The sequence below is a fragment of the Elephas maximus genome, chromosome 1 (assembly GCF_024166365.1).
Source record: "Elephas maximus indicus isolate mEleMax1 chromosome 1, mEleMax1 primary haplotype, whole genome shotgun sequence".
In the NCBI taxonomy this organism is placed as follows: domain Eukaryota; kingdom Metazoa; phylum Chordata; class Mammalia; order Proboscidea; family Elephantidae; genus Elephas; species Elephas maximus.
Window position 1 is genome coordinate 147,650 of NC_064819.1, and position 15,268 is coordinate 162,917.

The window sequence follows — 15,268 nt, forward strand, 5'->3', positions numbered from 1 at the left end:
AGTCTTTTCTCCCATGGAGCAGCTGGTGGGTTTGAACCACTGACCCTTCAGTTAGCAGCCAAGCGCTTAACCATTGTACCACCAGGGCTCTTTCAGACCTAATGTAAAACCTGTTGCCACCAAGTTGATTCCAACCCATAGCGACCTTATAGGACAGAGTAGAACTTTCCCCATAGAGTTTCAAAGGAGTGCGTGGTAGATTCAAACTGCTGACCTTTTGGTTAGCATCCGTAGCTCTTAACGACTACGCCATCTGGGTTTCCAGAGCTAATATAGTATACTTCCTATACCCCAGATGCTGTTCTAAGCACTTTACATGTGTTACTTTGAGTTTAAAAAAAAAATCTATAAGAGGTAAGTATTTTTATTATCCTCATTTTAGGGGGAAAAACTGAAGCACAGAGAAATTCAATAAGTCAAGGTCAAATTGAAGTTATTAAGTCTTCAGGAGTCCCAGTTAAAAATGGAAGTACCTCTAAGAGGTAGCTTCTTAAGTCATAATCAGCTATTAATATAGGAATAATGAGTTGATTTATGACATGTGTTTTAGCCCACGGCTGATTGTAGAGTTCACTGAGTGAGGAAAGGAGACCCAGGAACAATTCTCATGGTGAAAAGAGAAGAAAGAGCAGAAGGACAAAGACCTTGTTAGGGTAGTCTAGGAGCAGACTCTGAGAAGTCAGGATACATGCTGAAAGAAGAGAGGGTAGAAGATGTCAAAGAAGGAGAGTGTAACCAAAAGAAGAGAAAGGGACCAATTATGAAAACTTTGCTTACTTCCAATTTTGCCCTAGAACAGGTTCTTTATAAGTAAACTCCAGTTCCTTAACCAAATGCAAGCTCTAGTTTGTCTTCCTTAAAGCATTCTCAACCTGTTGGGTATTTAGTGAGCTATCTTTACGATGATTGAAAACCATGGCTAAACTTATTGCTCCCTCTTCTACTCCTCCTGTAACACTTTATGTTGTTGTTGTTGTGAGGCACTGTGGAGTAGGTTCCGACACATAGCGACCCTATGTACAATAACATGAAACGCTGGCTGGCCCTGTGCCATCCTCACAGTCATTGCTATGTTTGAGCCCATTGTTGTAGCCACTGTGTCAGTCCATCTTGTCCAGGGTCTTCCTCTTTTTCACTGACCTTCTACTTCACAAAGCATGTTGTTGTTCTCCAGGGACCGGTCCCTCCCGACAACATGTCCAAAGTACGTGAGACAAAGTCTCGCTATCCTCGCTTCCAAGGAGCAGTACAGCTGTACTTCCTCCAAGACACAGACTTGTTAGTTTTTCTGGCAGTCCATGGTGTATTCAATATTCTTCACCAACACCATAATTCAAAGGCATCAATTCTTTGGTCTTCCTTATCCGTTATACCGCTTTCACATGCATATGATGCAATTGAAAATACCATGGTTTGGGTCCGGCACACTGTCATGGATTGAATTGTATCCCCCAAACTATCTGTCAACTTGGTTAGGTCATGATTCCCAGTATTGTATGATTGTCTACCATTTTGTCATCTGATGTGATTTCCCTATGTGTTGTTAATCCTATCACTATGATGTTAATGAGATGGATTAGTGGCAGTTATATTGATGAGATCTACAAGATTAGTGTCTTAGCCCATCTCTTTTGAGATATAAAAGAGACAAATGAAGAGAAACATGGGGATCCCATACCACCAAGAAAGCCACACCAGGAACAGAGCGTGTCCTTTGAACCTGAGGTTCTTGTGCTGAGATGCTCCCAGTCTGAGGGAACATTGATGACAGAGCTGACAGAGAGAGAAAGCCTTCCGCTGGAGCCAGCGCCTTGAATTCAGACTTCTAGCCTACTGGATTGTGAGATAATAAATTTACCTTTGTTAAAGCCATCCACTTGTATTTCTATTATAGCAGCACTAGATGACTAAGACAGAATTTGGTACTGGGAGTGGGGTGCTGCTCTAACAGATACCTAAAATGTGGAAATGGTTTTGAAACTGAATGGATAGAGGACTCAGAAGGAAGTGAGGAGAACTGTTAACTACAGAGATGGCATAGATGGTGAGAAGCAGCAGCAGAGGACCGGCAGCAGCAGGACCAGGAGACCTGCGCCAGACTGCACTGGAGCCAACCCACGGAGTGAGAGACCCGAGTGCCTTGGCGCAGGTGGCTTCCTGATGGAGCGGAGTGCCTCTGGGCACTTATTGGCGGACCTGGGCTTGCCAACCCACAGAGCAAAAGAGCAGAGTGCCTTCTGGTTGAAGTTTACTGGCCAAGTGGGGTGCCTCCAGGCACTTATCTGTGGAGCTACAGAGCTTTGGAACACTTGCCCCAGCAGGACAGATGCAGGTATGAAGCCCAAGGAGCCAAGAGGCCAAGAAACCAGGAAGCAGAAGCTGAAGAGACAAGGAACACAGGAAGCAGAGCTGCCTTGGTCTCAAAAGGTATGGCCATGACCTCAGGGGCTTCAAAGGGTGGAGTCATGGTTTCTGGTGTTTGTAAGGGTGGAGTCACCACTCAGATGGGCTAGGAAAATGGTGTGCCTAAAGTTGAGACAGAGAAACATGGGGACCTCATACCACCAAGAAAGCAGCACCGGGAGCAGAGCATGTCCTTTGGACCTGAGGTTCCTGTGCTGAGATGCTCCCAGTCCAAGGGAAGACTGATAACAAGGACCTTCCTCCAGAGCTGACACAGAGAGAAAGCCTTCCCCTGGAGTTGGCACCCAGAATTCAGACTTCTAGCCTACTGGACTGTGAGAGAATAAACTTACCTTTGTTAAAGCCACCCACTGTGTGGTGTTTCTGTTATAACAGCAGTAGATGAGGAAGACACACACCTTAGTCCTCAAAGTGACATCTTTGATTTTCAACACTTTAAAGAGGTCTCTTGCTACACGTTTGCCCAAATACTATACATCATTTGGTTTCTTGACTGCTGCTTCTATGGGCATTGATTGTGGATCCAAGTAAAATGAAATCCTTGACAACTTCAGTTTTTTCTTCATTTATCATGATGTTACTTATTGGTCCAGTTGTGAGGATTTTTGTTTTCTTTATGTTGAGGTGTAATCCATACTGAAGGCTGTGGTCTTTGATCTTCATCAGGAAGTGCTTCAAGTCCTTTTCACTTTCAGCAAGCAAGGTTGTGTCTTTTGCATATTTCAGATTGTTAATGAGCCCTCCTCCAGTCTTGATGCTGCATTCTTCATATTATCCAGCTTCTCCGACTATTTGCTCAGCATACAGATTGAATAAGTATCGTAAAAGGATATAACCCTGATATAACCTTTCCTGATTTTAAACTATGCAGCATCCCCTTGTTCGGTTCGAATGACTGCCTCTTGGTGTATATATAGGTTCCACATGAGCACAATTAAGTGTTCTGGAATTCTCGTTCCTCACAATGTTATCCATAATTTGTTATGATCCACACAGTCAAATGCCTTTGCATAATCAGTAAAACAGAAGTAAACATCTTTCTGGTGTTCTCTGCTTTCAGCCAAGATCCATCTGACATCAGCAGTGACCTCCCTCATTCCACGTTCTCTTCTAAACCCGGCTTGAATTTCTGGCAGTTCCCTGTTGATGTACCGCTGTAACATTTTTTGAACGATCTCCAGTATAATTTTACTTGCATGTCATATTAGTGATATTGTTCAATAATTTCCACGTTTAGCTGGATCACCTTTCTTTGGAACGGACACAAATATGGCCAGGTAGTTGTCTTCCAAATTTCTTGGCATAGAGGAGCAAACACCTCCAGTGCTGCATTCATTTGTTGAAACATTTCAACTGATATTCTGTCAATTTCTGGAACCTCGTTTTTTGCCAATGCCTTCAGTGCAGCTTGGACTTCTTCCTTCAGTACCATTGGTTCTTGATCATATGTTACCTCCTGAAATGGTTGAACATCAGCCGGTTCTTTTTGGTACAGTGACTGTGTGTATTCCTTTCATCTCCTTTTAGTGCTTCCTGTGTTGTTCAATGTTTTGCCTATAGAATCCTTCAAAATTGCAACTCGAGACTTTAATTTTTTCTTCAGTTCTTTCAGCTTGAGAAATGTCAGATGTGTTCTTCCCTTTTGGTTTTCTAACTCCAGATCTTTGTACGTGTCATTGTAATACTTTGTCTTCTTGAGCCACCCTTTGAAATATTCTGTTCAGTTCTTTATACTTGCAACTAATATAGAAATTATAACAGTAAGTTGTCATTAATTGTTCATGTCTCTAACCTTTGCGTGTCTTTGGGCAAAACATTCAGACTAGCTTTCAAATAGGAAGACTGTGTTTGTCAGACAGCTGAGTAACCAGTAGTCTATTAAGAAGGCACATATGGTGCTAGAATAACTAGAAAATAGTGCTGGAAAAACTGCATATCCATATGGAAAAAATGAACCTTAACCCTTACTTCACACCATATATAAAAACCAATTCAAAACAGATCTTAGAGCTAAGCATAAAACCATAGCGTATCTTAGTGACTTGGGAATAGCGTTACCGGGTGGAAACCCCAGGCTCTGCTCCATGTGACTCGAATTGGCCAATAAACAAGAAGCCAAGGTGGAAGAACAGGAAAGGCACCTTTATTTTGTTGTACAAGGAAAAGGAGTCAGTCGGAGCTGTTGCGCTAAGACTGCTCCCCAAGGACAAGGGGAAAAGTTACTTTTAAGGGGTTTACAAGAAGGGAGTTCATACGAGTTATATCAGCAACATTCTTAATCATAGTACACAGGCGCAGTGGGCCTCACACGTAACCTCCAAGCAAACAAGGATTTCAGTGCAAAGCCGGGGGAGAAAGCCAAGCAAAAGAAACAGGATTTTAAGGCAAAACTGTTTGAGGCTCTGTCTTAGCAGGCAGAAGTTCTTAGACAGGTCACAGAAACCATAAAAGAAAATTTGATAAATTAGATTTTGTCAATATTAAAGAGTTTAGCTCATCAAAATATACTATGAAGAAAATGAATAGGCGAACTGCAGACTGGGAAAAAAGATTCAGAAATCATATCTGACAAAACACTAGTATCCAGGATATATAAATAACTCCTACAACTCAGTAATAAATAACACAAATAACCCAAGAAAAAGCGGGCAAAAGAACTTAACAGATATTTCTCAAAAGAAGATACGAGAATGGCCAATAAGCACATGACAAAGTACCCAGCATCATTAAAAAAAAAAAAAAAAAAAATGTTATTTATTTTATTTTATTTTTTTAGCATCATTAGTCAACAATAAATGCAAATGAAAAGCTGTGAGATGCCTCTACACACCAACTAGAATGGCTAAAAGTTAAGAAGACTCATAGCACCAAATTTTGGTGGGGCTGTGAAACAATCAGAACTCTCATATTTTGTTTTTGGGAGTATAACATGGTACAATCACTTTGGAGAAAGTTCTGGCAGCTCCATGTAAAACTAAGTGTGATCCTAGCCTCTGCTCCAGCAATCACATTCCTTGGTACTAACTCAAGAGAAATGAAAGCAGACGTCTGTAAAAGACTTACAAAAGAATGCCCATAGCAGTTTTAATCATAATAGCCAAAAACTGGAAATAGCCAGAGTATCCATCAGTAGGAAAATGGATAAACAAACTACAGTATGTTATTAAAATGGTATATTGTTGTTTTTAGGTGCCATCAAGTCGATTCTGAATCATAGCAACCTTGTGTACAACAGAACGAAACACTCCCCAGGCCCATGCCGTCCTCACAATCATTGTTATGCTTGAGCCCATTGTTGCAGCCACTGGGTCAGTTCCATCTCATTGAGGGCCTTCCTCTTTGTCACTGATCCTCTACTTTACCAAGCATGATGTCCTTCTTTAGGGACTGGTCTCTCCTGATAACATGTCCAAAGTACATGAGACCAAGTCTCGCCATTCTTGCCTCTCAGGAGCATTCTGGCTGTACTTTTTCCAAGATAGATTTGTTCATTCTTCTGGCAGTCCATGGTATATTCAATATTCTTTGCCAACACCATAATTCAGAGGCGTCACTTCTTCTTTGATCTTCATTATTCTTTGTCCAGCTTTTGCATGCATATGAAGTGATTATAAACACCATGGCTTGGGTCAGGTGCTCCTTAGTCCCTAAAGTGACGTCTTTGCTTTTCAACACTTTAAAGAAGTCTTTTGCAGTACATTTTCCCAGTGCAATATGTAGTTTGATTTCTTTTTTTAAATTAATTTTTATTGTGCTTTAAGTGAAAGTTTACAAATTAGGTCAGTCTCTCATACGAAAATTTACATACACCTTGGTGTATACTCCTGATTGCTTTCCCGCTAATGAGATAGCACAATCCTTCCTTCCACTGTCTCTCCTCGTGTCCGTTTGGGCAGCTTCTGGCCCCTTCTGCCTCTCATCTCCCCTCCAGACAGGAGAGGTCAACATAGTCTCATGTGTCTACTTGATCCAAGAAGCTCATTCTTTACCAGTATCATTTTCCATCCCATATTCCAGTCCAATCCCTTTCTGAAGAGTTGGCTTTGGGAATGGTTCCTGTCCTGGGGTAACAGAAGGTCTGGGGACCATGGCCTCTGGGGTCCTTCTAGTCCCAGTCTGACCATTAAGTCTGGTCTTTTTATGAGAATTTGGGTCCCGTGCTCCCCTGCTCCCTCAGGGGCGTAGTTTGATTTCTTGATTGCTGCTTCCATGGGTGTTGATTGTAGATCCAAGTAAGATGAAATCATTAACAACTTCAGTCCTTTCCCCATTTATCATGATGTGGTTTATTGGTCCAGTTGTGAGGATTTTTGTTTTCTTTAGGTTGAGGTGTAATCCATACTGAAGGCTGTAGCCTTTGATCTTCATCAGTAAGTACTTCAAATCCTCTTCACTTTCAGCAAGCAAGGTTGTGTCTTCTGCATAATGCAGGTTGTTAGTCTTTCTCCAATCCCGATGCCCCGTTCTTTTTCATATAGTCCAGCTTCTTGGATTATTTGCTCAGCATACAGATTGAATAAGTCTGGTGAAAGGATACAACCCTGATGCACACCTTTCCGAACTTTAACCGTTTGGAAATACTACTCAGTAATAAAAAAGAATAAACTACTGATACATGCAACAATATGGGTGGATTTCAGAAGCATTGTGCTGAGTGAAAGATACATCACACAAAAGAATATACATTAGATGGTTATATATGACATTTTAGAACAGGCAAGTCTAATTTTTGGTGAAAAGAATCAGAATAGTGGTTGCCTCTAAGAAGATGGGGCAAGACTTCGCTGACAAGGGTCATCTAGGAACTTTCTTGGGTGCCAGTAGCGTTCTATACCTTGATAGGGGCTTGGGTTACACAGATGTATGCGTTTGTCAGTACACTAAGATTTGTGCGTTTTACTGTATGTAAACTTTATGTCAAAAGAAAACCAAACTGAAAACAAATATTGAACCTATGTTAATGATATGTATACTGGAGTATTTAGGGGGTATGTATAGATGTTTGCAGTTAGAATTTGTCAAAAATATAAGATGGGATTGATGTGACAAGCAAATGTAGTAAAATGTTAATGGTAGAATCTAGGTGGTGGGTATACTTACTGTAAATTTTTTCCAATTTTTCTGTAGGTTTAAAATTTTTCATAATAAAAGAATTAAAGAACCTACCAGTGGTTTAAGGAGCCCTGGTGGTGCAGCGGTTAAGGTACTCAACTGCTAACTGAAAGGTCAGTGGTTCGAAACCACCGGCAGCTCCTCGGGAGAAAGACGTGGCAGTCTGCTTCTGCAGAGATTTACAGCCTTGGAAACCCTGTGGAGCCGCTACGAGTTGGAATCAACTCGATGGCAGTGGGTTTGGTGTTTTTTTTTTAACCAATCGTTAGGCTCAATCTTAAGTTTTAGAAGTTCCTGTTGATGTGGTGTCTCTGACACTTGGGCAAATAATCTCTTCCAGCAAAAAAAAACCCCTGAAAACACGATTGTCTGACAAAACAGAAATTACTTCATCCCTGAAGAAGAGAGATGTAAGGCTTAAGTGGATGAAATTCCAGGGGCTGTGCTTCGATTGACACACCTTTGCTATAGAGCAGACATGTTTTATTTCAGGTCCTGGAGCAGTCCTTCTCAACTGTACTCTGTTCTGTCTTCCCTCTCTGTGTAGGAATCTTCCTGCCATCCTGGATTGGGCGAAAACTCAAAAACCTGGAGCCATGGGTGTCAACATCATCACATCTGACTTCGTGGACCTGGTGGACTTTGCCACGACCGTCATTGAGTTGAACGACCTCCTCCAGGAGGACAAAGCTTTGGCTAAATGCTGACCTAAATTTTTATTTAACTTGATGTTGAATTATTGATCCAGGGTAGAGTTCTGAAGGGTTCCGTGTTAGGATGGTCTTTGGGCAGTGATGGTGCAGTGATGAAGAGGAGGAAGGCATTTTTTCCTTCCTCACAGGACTGTCTGGGTAAAATTACAGGGCTTTTAATTGCATTTTTCCCAAATGAGACTTTTTAAAAACTTAAGTCGCAGGGAAAGAAGTCTGTTTCATGTGATCAAGGATCTCCACAATTACTTACAATGGTGAATGGAATATGGAAACAGGGCTCCCAGTTCCACCGGGGTATTGAGTGCCCCCAAATTGGCCTATTTCCCTATTGTCTTCCAGGTAGTTGTTTGAGCCGGGGATAGGGCTGATGGCAGAAATTCATTCCTGATCCAAAGAATGGATCGTTCCAGGTGTGGGCTGCCCCATGGGGCAGCTGTAACACCAACCTGGGCTGCTGCTGTGAGGAAGAGGCTCAGCAGTGTTCTCTCTAGAAATGTTGAATGTCACCACTTCTTCCCTGAGAGAGAACGACTTACTTATCACCAAGTTGTTTCAGCTACAAGCTATTCAGGCATAGCTTGGGCTGGTGCCTGGTCACCTGATTTCTTCAGATTGTAAACAGTGAATACTGCCCTTGAGGTCAGAATTTTGTCTCCCAGTTTTAAAACATTGATTCCTTTCCCTTTCTTTTGGCCCCTTGTTAAAAGTGAAAAGAACAGTGACGGGAGATCTTTTCAGTTGTGGGGCCAACAGAAGACAGACGTAAACGCCTGTTGCATGCCTGATTGCTTCGATTTAATTCTGTAGCCTTCTCCAAAAGGGCTGCCAGGCAAGCACCTGAATTATCTTGGCAGTGTCCTCCTTGGAGTGGCATCTTCCAGCTAGATCTTGGAATTGCGTTTTGTTGTCTGCCTAGGACTTGGGTCTACTCTGGGGACACAATGCTAAGCGAAGGGCACCTTGTCCATGATACCATGGAGGCAGACACCGGATATGTGGGGAAGTGCAGTGGCTTTAAAGGAGGCAGCTCTGAGTGGGTTTGGAGCCATTCTGCAACTCTCTGGAAACAAGACTACCTCGGGAACATTTAGGATGACTCGTGGTCATCAAGGGTCAACACCCAGTGTTGGAACATTTCCAGTTCTTGTCTTGATTGTTATACTTTCTGCAGGTTGTTTTGAGCCTATAATCACCCACCAGTGCATGAGAGCTTTGAAACTCAAGAAGGGATTTTTTAATTATTATTATTGATAAGAGGTGCTTATCTATAACGCGCCCTCTGCATCTGTCTGTATTTATTTATTTATTCATGCATTTATTTATTTATAGATTAAGTATCTGCAGTGCTTCTTGCCTTAGGAGCACTCACAAAGGAGCTTCCTAAACTTTTCTCACCTAGGATAGATGCTGCCGTGGTCTTCCTCCCATCTACAGGACCACACATCTCAGGACTGTGTGCGACCTCTGACTCTCCCACCCCAATCATGCTGGTGACAGTGGATATGTGTGCATGTGGTCCAGATCTGATAAGCCACTACCAAGCCAGGCACTGGGACAGAAGATGAGATGGGTCATGAAGAACTCTGAGTCTTTGAGCTAGATCCTCCAGAAGAGAGTTGAAAAGGGAAGGAGTTGGAAGGAAGACAAGGCCTGGGAATGTGTGCGCTTTGATGCTCCTGACACTGTCTAAGAATCCCTCAAGGAGGAAAGATGAACTCAGGACCCCGTGGATTTGTGCTTTTGTAAAGATTGTTTGGACCCTTCCCCCAGCAGCTCCCAGTTTCTATCCTTCGATGCTCACAGCTGAATTTTGCGTGTTACCTGCAGTGGGGGTATCCTAGGGATATCCACCTACACTCCTCCAGCTTTTGGTCTTGTAGCCTTTATTTCTCTAAAGTAATTTAAGCCCTCACCTTTAGCTTTCACTGCTTGACAAGGTCACAACACAAATGCCTCTGGGAAAATCTGGCTTCACTTCCCCTTTTCTGGCATTTGAGTGTCTCCCTGAAGAGGTTCGTGGGATACTGTTGTCAAATTCTGGAGGGGCTTCTCTAGATAGGAATAAGAAGGTGAGTGCCCTCTCTTTCTAGGTTTCCCTTCGATTCTATTAATAAACCCCAGTGACAAGCTCTAAAATCCCTGGCCTTGCCTCAGGGTTATCTTTTTGTTATTTTACTTTGTTTCTTTTTTTAATTCTAGGTCACTTGCCTAGGGATTAGGTCGTTTCCCCTCTTTTAACCCTGTACAACTTGGCAAAGAGTTAAGGAGGCAAGAGGAGAATCGTTCTGCTCTGTTTTATTTGAGCCTCAGCTTTGTCCAGGTGCTTGGTGCTATGAGGCCAGGTGTGTTGACAGGTATCTATCTGCATGGGATACCAGTGGCACCCAGAGGCTGCTGACTGTTCAGGGAAATGTTTCCTTGATTTTCTTCTTTAGTTTTCACCTGTTGTAGTTGCACTTCACTTGGGCTATAACCTTTGAGTGCAATTCAGTGTTTGCATAAGGGAAAAGTCATCAGGCATGACACAAAAGCACAGAGAACTGCACCAAGGCTTTGGACATGATGTGTGCTCTGCGTGGTGGGTGCAGGTGCTCCCTCCTTCCCGCTGCTTTTTGTCGCTCGGCCTGGCTTACATTTGAAAGTCTGCAGAGGAGTCCTGGGAGGGAGGTGGAAAGCCATTTACAGTTCCCTGAGAAAAACACCCTTGAGTTGGCAGCGTTTTTCTTCAGAATAAAGTTGCTTATTATTATTATGTAAATAATGTGTGCATTCTGCTCTCTGACCCTGAAGCCAGGTAGGAGATCTCAGGGAGGCAGATAGGACAGAGAGAAAATACCTTTTAACTCTGTGGCGCATTTTAGCAACTGCCGACAACAAAAATGGCGACTTATTCTGACAACTCCTGGGGGCTTCTCCTGTCAGAACGAGGCTATCACACTTGCTCCACGTTAACTTCAGGATCGGCTAAACTTCTACTTGATTGAGCCAAAGACGACTTCCGTTTCACAGGATTTGGAACCATGTTTATTTGGAAATACAGAGAGCTTTTCATGAGCTACCTGGACCATTTCTCACGTAGCCATGTTGCCATGATTTTGTGGGAAAGGTGACCATCACAGATTTCTGTTAGTCTAGAGCAGTGTTTAAGGATGGAACACTGAACAGCTACCACTGTGTTTTGATGGGTATGGAAGATACCCTTAGGATGGGAGAGAGAAGGCAAGATGGAATTGATGGAAGGAAATGATAAATTATTGAGGATTAAATTTTAAATTAATGGCAGATCTAAGCCGGTCATGCCAAAAAATATATATTTTTGTATTTGCTGTACGGTAGTGCCAGTGTTACAAACGAACGTTCAACTTACATACAACCTGTTATGAGCCAACCCCCATAAAGCCTATTGTATTAAAAATTTGAGGTACCTACAATGGTTCGTAATAACAAGTGGGTTCTACTTCGTGACGTGCATGAAAATATTATTATTACTGTATTATTATGTTAAAGATGTTTCAGTGTATCTGGAAGTGTTTCTTTAATTTTTTTATGCGTAGAAAGGTACGCTATATACTATATACTAAGACAAACGTTTGACTGACTTTAGATATGAACTGTACCTGACTGTTCCGACTTAACGTACAAATTCCACTTAAGGACAGACTTTGGAATGTTCGAATTCTGGGAACTGCCTGTATTAGATGCTATATGAATTAAGTTTAGTCATTTCCCTGAGGTCTCAGCCCAGGCCCTTGAATTCTTGAGAACCCTAACACCACAGTCCAAATCCAGGATTTCATATAAACTCAAATAAAAGCACAAAATCTGGACCCAGGAAATGGACTCTGAAGATTCCTAGTTCTTCTCTTCCTGACCTTCTCATATTCACACCGAACAAAAAGGTTTTGTTTCTATCCAAAAAGACAAGGTAGTGGAACATTCTGGAATGAAATGTGGTTCTCTGGTCTGCCAGAATTTTGTATCTCTGGTTTTCTGAATTTTACCATTAGAAAGGGCTGTCCAAAGAGACGTTAGTATGACCCAGCTAGACGCTGCCACCCAAAGCTAAAGGTGGAGAAAAAGAGGAAATTAAGACTGAAAGTAAACTCCTCCGTTTTCCTGGGTAGCAAAAGGGCCACACAAAGTCAGGCCATCTTGCAGATTTAGCTCATGCTGTAGTTGAAGTTTTTGTAATGTTCCCTATTGGCTGACTGTAGATAACACACTGTTAGGTTCTGGGAGGCTGTTTACTACTTGAGAGCAGAGTGTTTTTGCAACACTCTATTGACCCAAAACACAAGGTTCCCAACGTTTAGGTAAGGAGCCCTGGTGGTGCAATGGTTAAGCACTCAGCTGCTAGCCAAAAGGTCAGCAGTTGGAACCCACCAGCCACCCCACAGGAGAACAGACCTGGCAGTCTGCTCCCATAGAGATTACAACCTGGGAAATCCTGTGGGGCACGTTCTGCTCTATTATATGGGGCTGCTGTGACTCGGAATCTACCTGACATCACACAATAGTGCTGAGGTTAAATGCTTTATGTTTGGGGTGTACAGTTGTGGTAATTCTTCCTTCTGTGGTATGTGTGCAGAATACAACTTGGGTTCGTTTCCCAAAAGTGTGTGGGACGACAGATCTTGTCCAAGAGTGGTGCATTTGGTGACCTGTAGAATGAGACAGGGCAGAAGGAAATCTGCTCCTGAGAGGCGAGCTTTCCCAAGTACACGCTAAGTAGCTGTGTTATGCCAAGAGACAACCAATAGAAATTAATAACATCGAGCCTCCAAGCTGACACTAAGTTTGCTTTGTATGGCATGGAACATAGTTGTCCCTTTAAATTCCGCTAACTTTCTAGCACATTTTGGTCCTCTGTCTTGGGCTGTCCCTGGTGTTCGCCACCACAGCTTTGTCACTCACAGTGTTGCCTTGGGACAACACTGATTGATAAGAAATTTTAATTGGCAACTTTACACTAAATTCCAAACTATACCCAACAGCTGTTTACTGCCCCCGAGAGACCTGCTATCTCCTCGTCCTCTGGATTCCCCAGCTTCCTACTAGAAATAATGGCTCTGCCCAGTGGTACCATATCTCTAAACTGGCCCTAACCCAGAAGAATATGTTACAAAACGGTATTGCTTTTGTTCAAATAGCACCATCTTAGACACAGTAAAAAACAGTCTGAGATAAATTTCTGTGTTGTGGTAGATACAGTGTTCTAGCATTTTCTCCAACACAACTTGTTCTTAGGACTTTTCAAACTCATTTCTAAGCAAAATCCTTTAGATGAAATAGTTTCCTTTTCTAGGAGCTCAATCCCACAGACTGTTGAGACAGGCCATCAACAGTTGAGAGGCATCTCCTATCTCACGCCTTCTCATCTCTTCTTGTCCCCTGGCCATTCTCTGTCATCTGATTACTGTTAATCACAAGATGCTGGCCAGACTTAGAGTAGAAGGCACATCTATTCAATGAAGACCAAGCACACTCTTATCACAGTGGTTATTGGTCTTTACTCTTCCCAAATGCTTTCTTCTGTCACCCCTCACTCCCAAAGGTAGAAATATGACTGATTGGAGCCCAGAACTTAGGGCCAATACTTAATTCAAATGGCAGGGGTTTGCTGACAAGCTTTGAGCCCAGTAAGAAGCACAACACTTTGAAAAGTCAAATAGGCCTTTGGTAGCTTTGTACCTTTGCCATTTACATGATTATAGCACTAATAACGCTTGAGTCATGAATCTCTAGTATCAGTGTGATAAATCTTAGAACAGACTTAGAACAGTCCTAAGAACAAGTGCTGTTACACTTACCAGCTTACACCCCAGTGGTAATAAGTTTTAAATACAGATTACGTGTGCATTATTTGTGTTGTGTATATGCTAACTGTAATATCACTTAACGCACTGATCAGCGATCAGAAAATGCAGAGATTGCAGTAGTGAAAATGAGTCTTGGTCAATTCAGATGATACATGAATCTGATGAGTGCTCTACTAGATATTATATTTTGCCTTCTATTGCTTGTTTTCTACCATAATGCATGCTGTTTGGTAAGTTAAAATAATGCTTAATAATATCAATTTTAAGGCTAGATTGAAGTTTTGCATATATGCTGCTTGAGAAGCTGAAATGTATTTTGTGGTTACCTTATTCACACACATACTTTGCTTGGCTTCCCCCACCCTCCCAGGAAATCATTGTTTGCATATATTTCTCTCCTTTTTTCTTGTAACCTTGATTAAACGGCTTAATCCAACCTACAACATTGTAAAGCCAGGATACCTCATTGTAACTGTGAAAAAAAAATTGAATCAGTGTGATGAGATGATGTGTTCTGTTGTATTTGAGTTTATCTAAATAGCTTTAAAACATAATAAACACAAAACTTTGGTAGGCACTTTTCCTTTGAATGGGCATTTTATTATGGGTCTACTTCTAATTTTATTGTAAAGAGCTATCGCCTCAAAAAATAAGAAACAATAAATTTTTAGGAAGAGCTGTAGACTCAGCATTTATATAACCCTTATTATCTAACGTTGGATAAAGACCGTCTCGGCCACGTCTAGCGCATTTTGCCATTAACTAAACGTGCCTGCAGTCTCCAGGATGAGTGGTACATGGAATGGGTAGACACCCTTGTCATTCAGGCTGTTCCAGGCTTCATCCTTAGCACGGCAGGTATAGCCACTAGCCTTAGACTGGGTCCTGACAACAGCCAGATTCTCACCTGACTGCCATCTCTGGCCCACGTTACTTTGAATGATTGCCAAATGCCAGGACACAGAAGAATGCAGACATTATGCACTTGTGTATACAAATAATAAGTGAGGATGTCTTGCAGTTTCTGTTGGCAATGAAGATTCCAGTATTTTCCTCATTCTTAATTCTCTGTAAGATAATATCTGAGATCACTTAATTTCAGTGAATGACTTTTTTTTTTTTTTTTGCCCTATACCCTACAAAAATAATGGGTTAAGATGAAAGTCCTTTGTATCAATTTAGCAGAAACGTAAAAGATCA

General features: G+C 41.9%; 1 protein-coding gene across 1 annotated transcript in view; it reads left to right on the plus strand.

Moving 5' to 3' along the window:
• Positions 1–14,638, plus strand: part of PLCXD2 (phosphatidylinositol specific phospholipase C X domain containing 2) — an 86,535-nt gene extending 71,897 nt beyond the window's left edge. The window contains exon 4 of the mRNA XM_049875756.1: positions 8,084–14,638. Within this exon, the coding sequence (XP_049731713.1) occupies positions 8,084–8,243 (160 nt within the window). The 3' untranslated portion in view covers positions 8,244–14,638. The remainder of the gene's footprint in view (positions 1–8,083) is intronic.
• Positions 14,639–15,268: the final 630 nt, after the last annotated feature.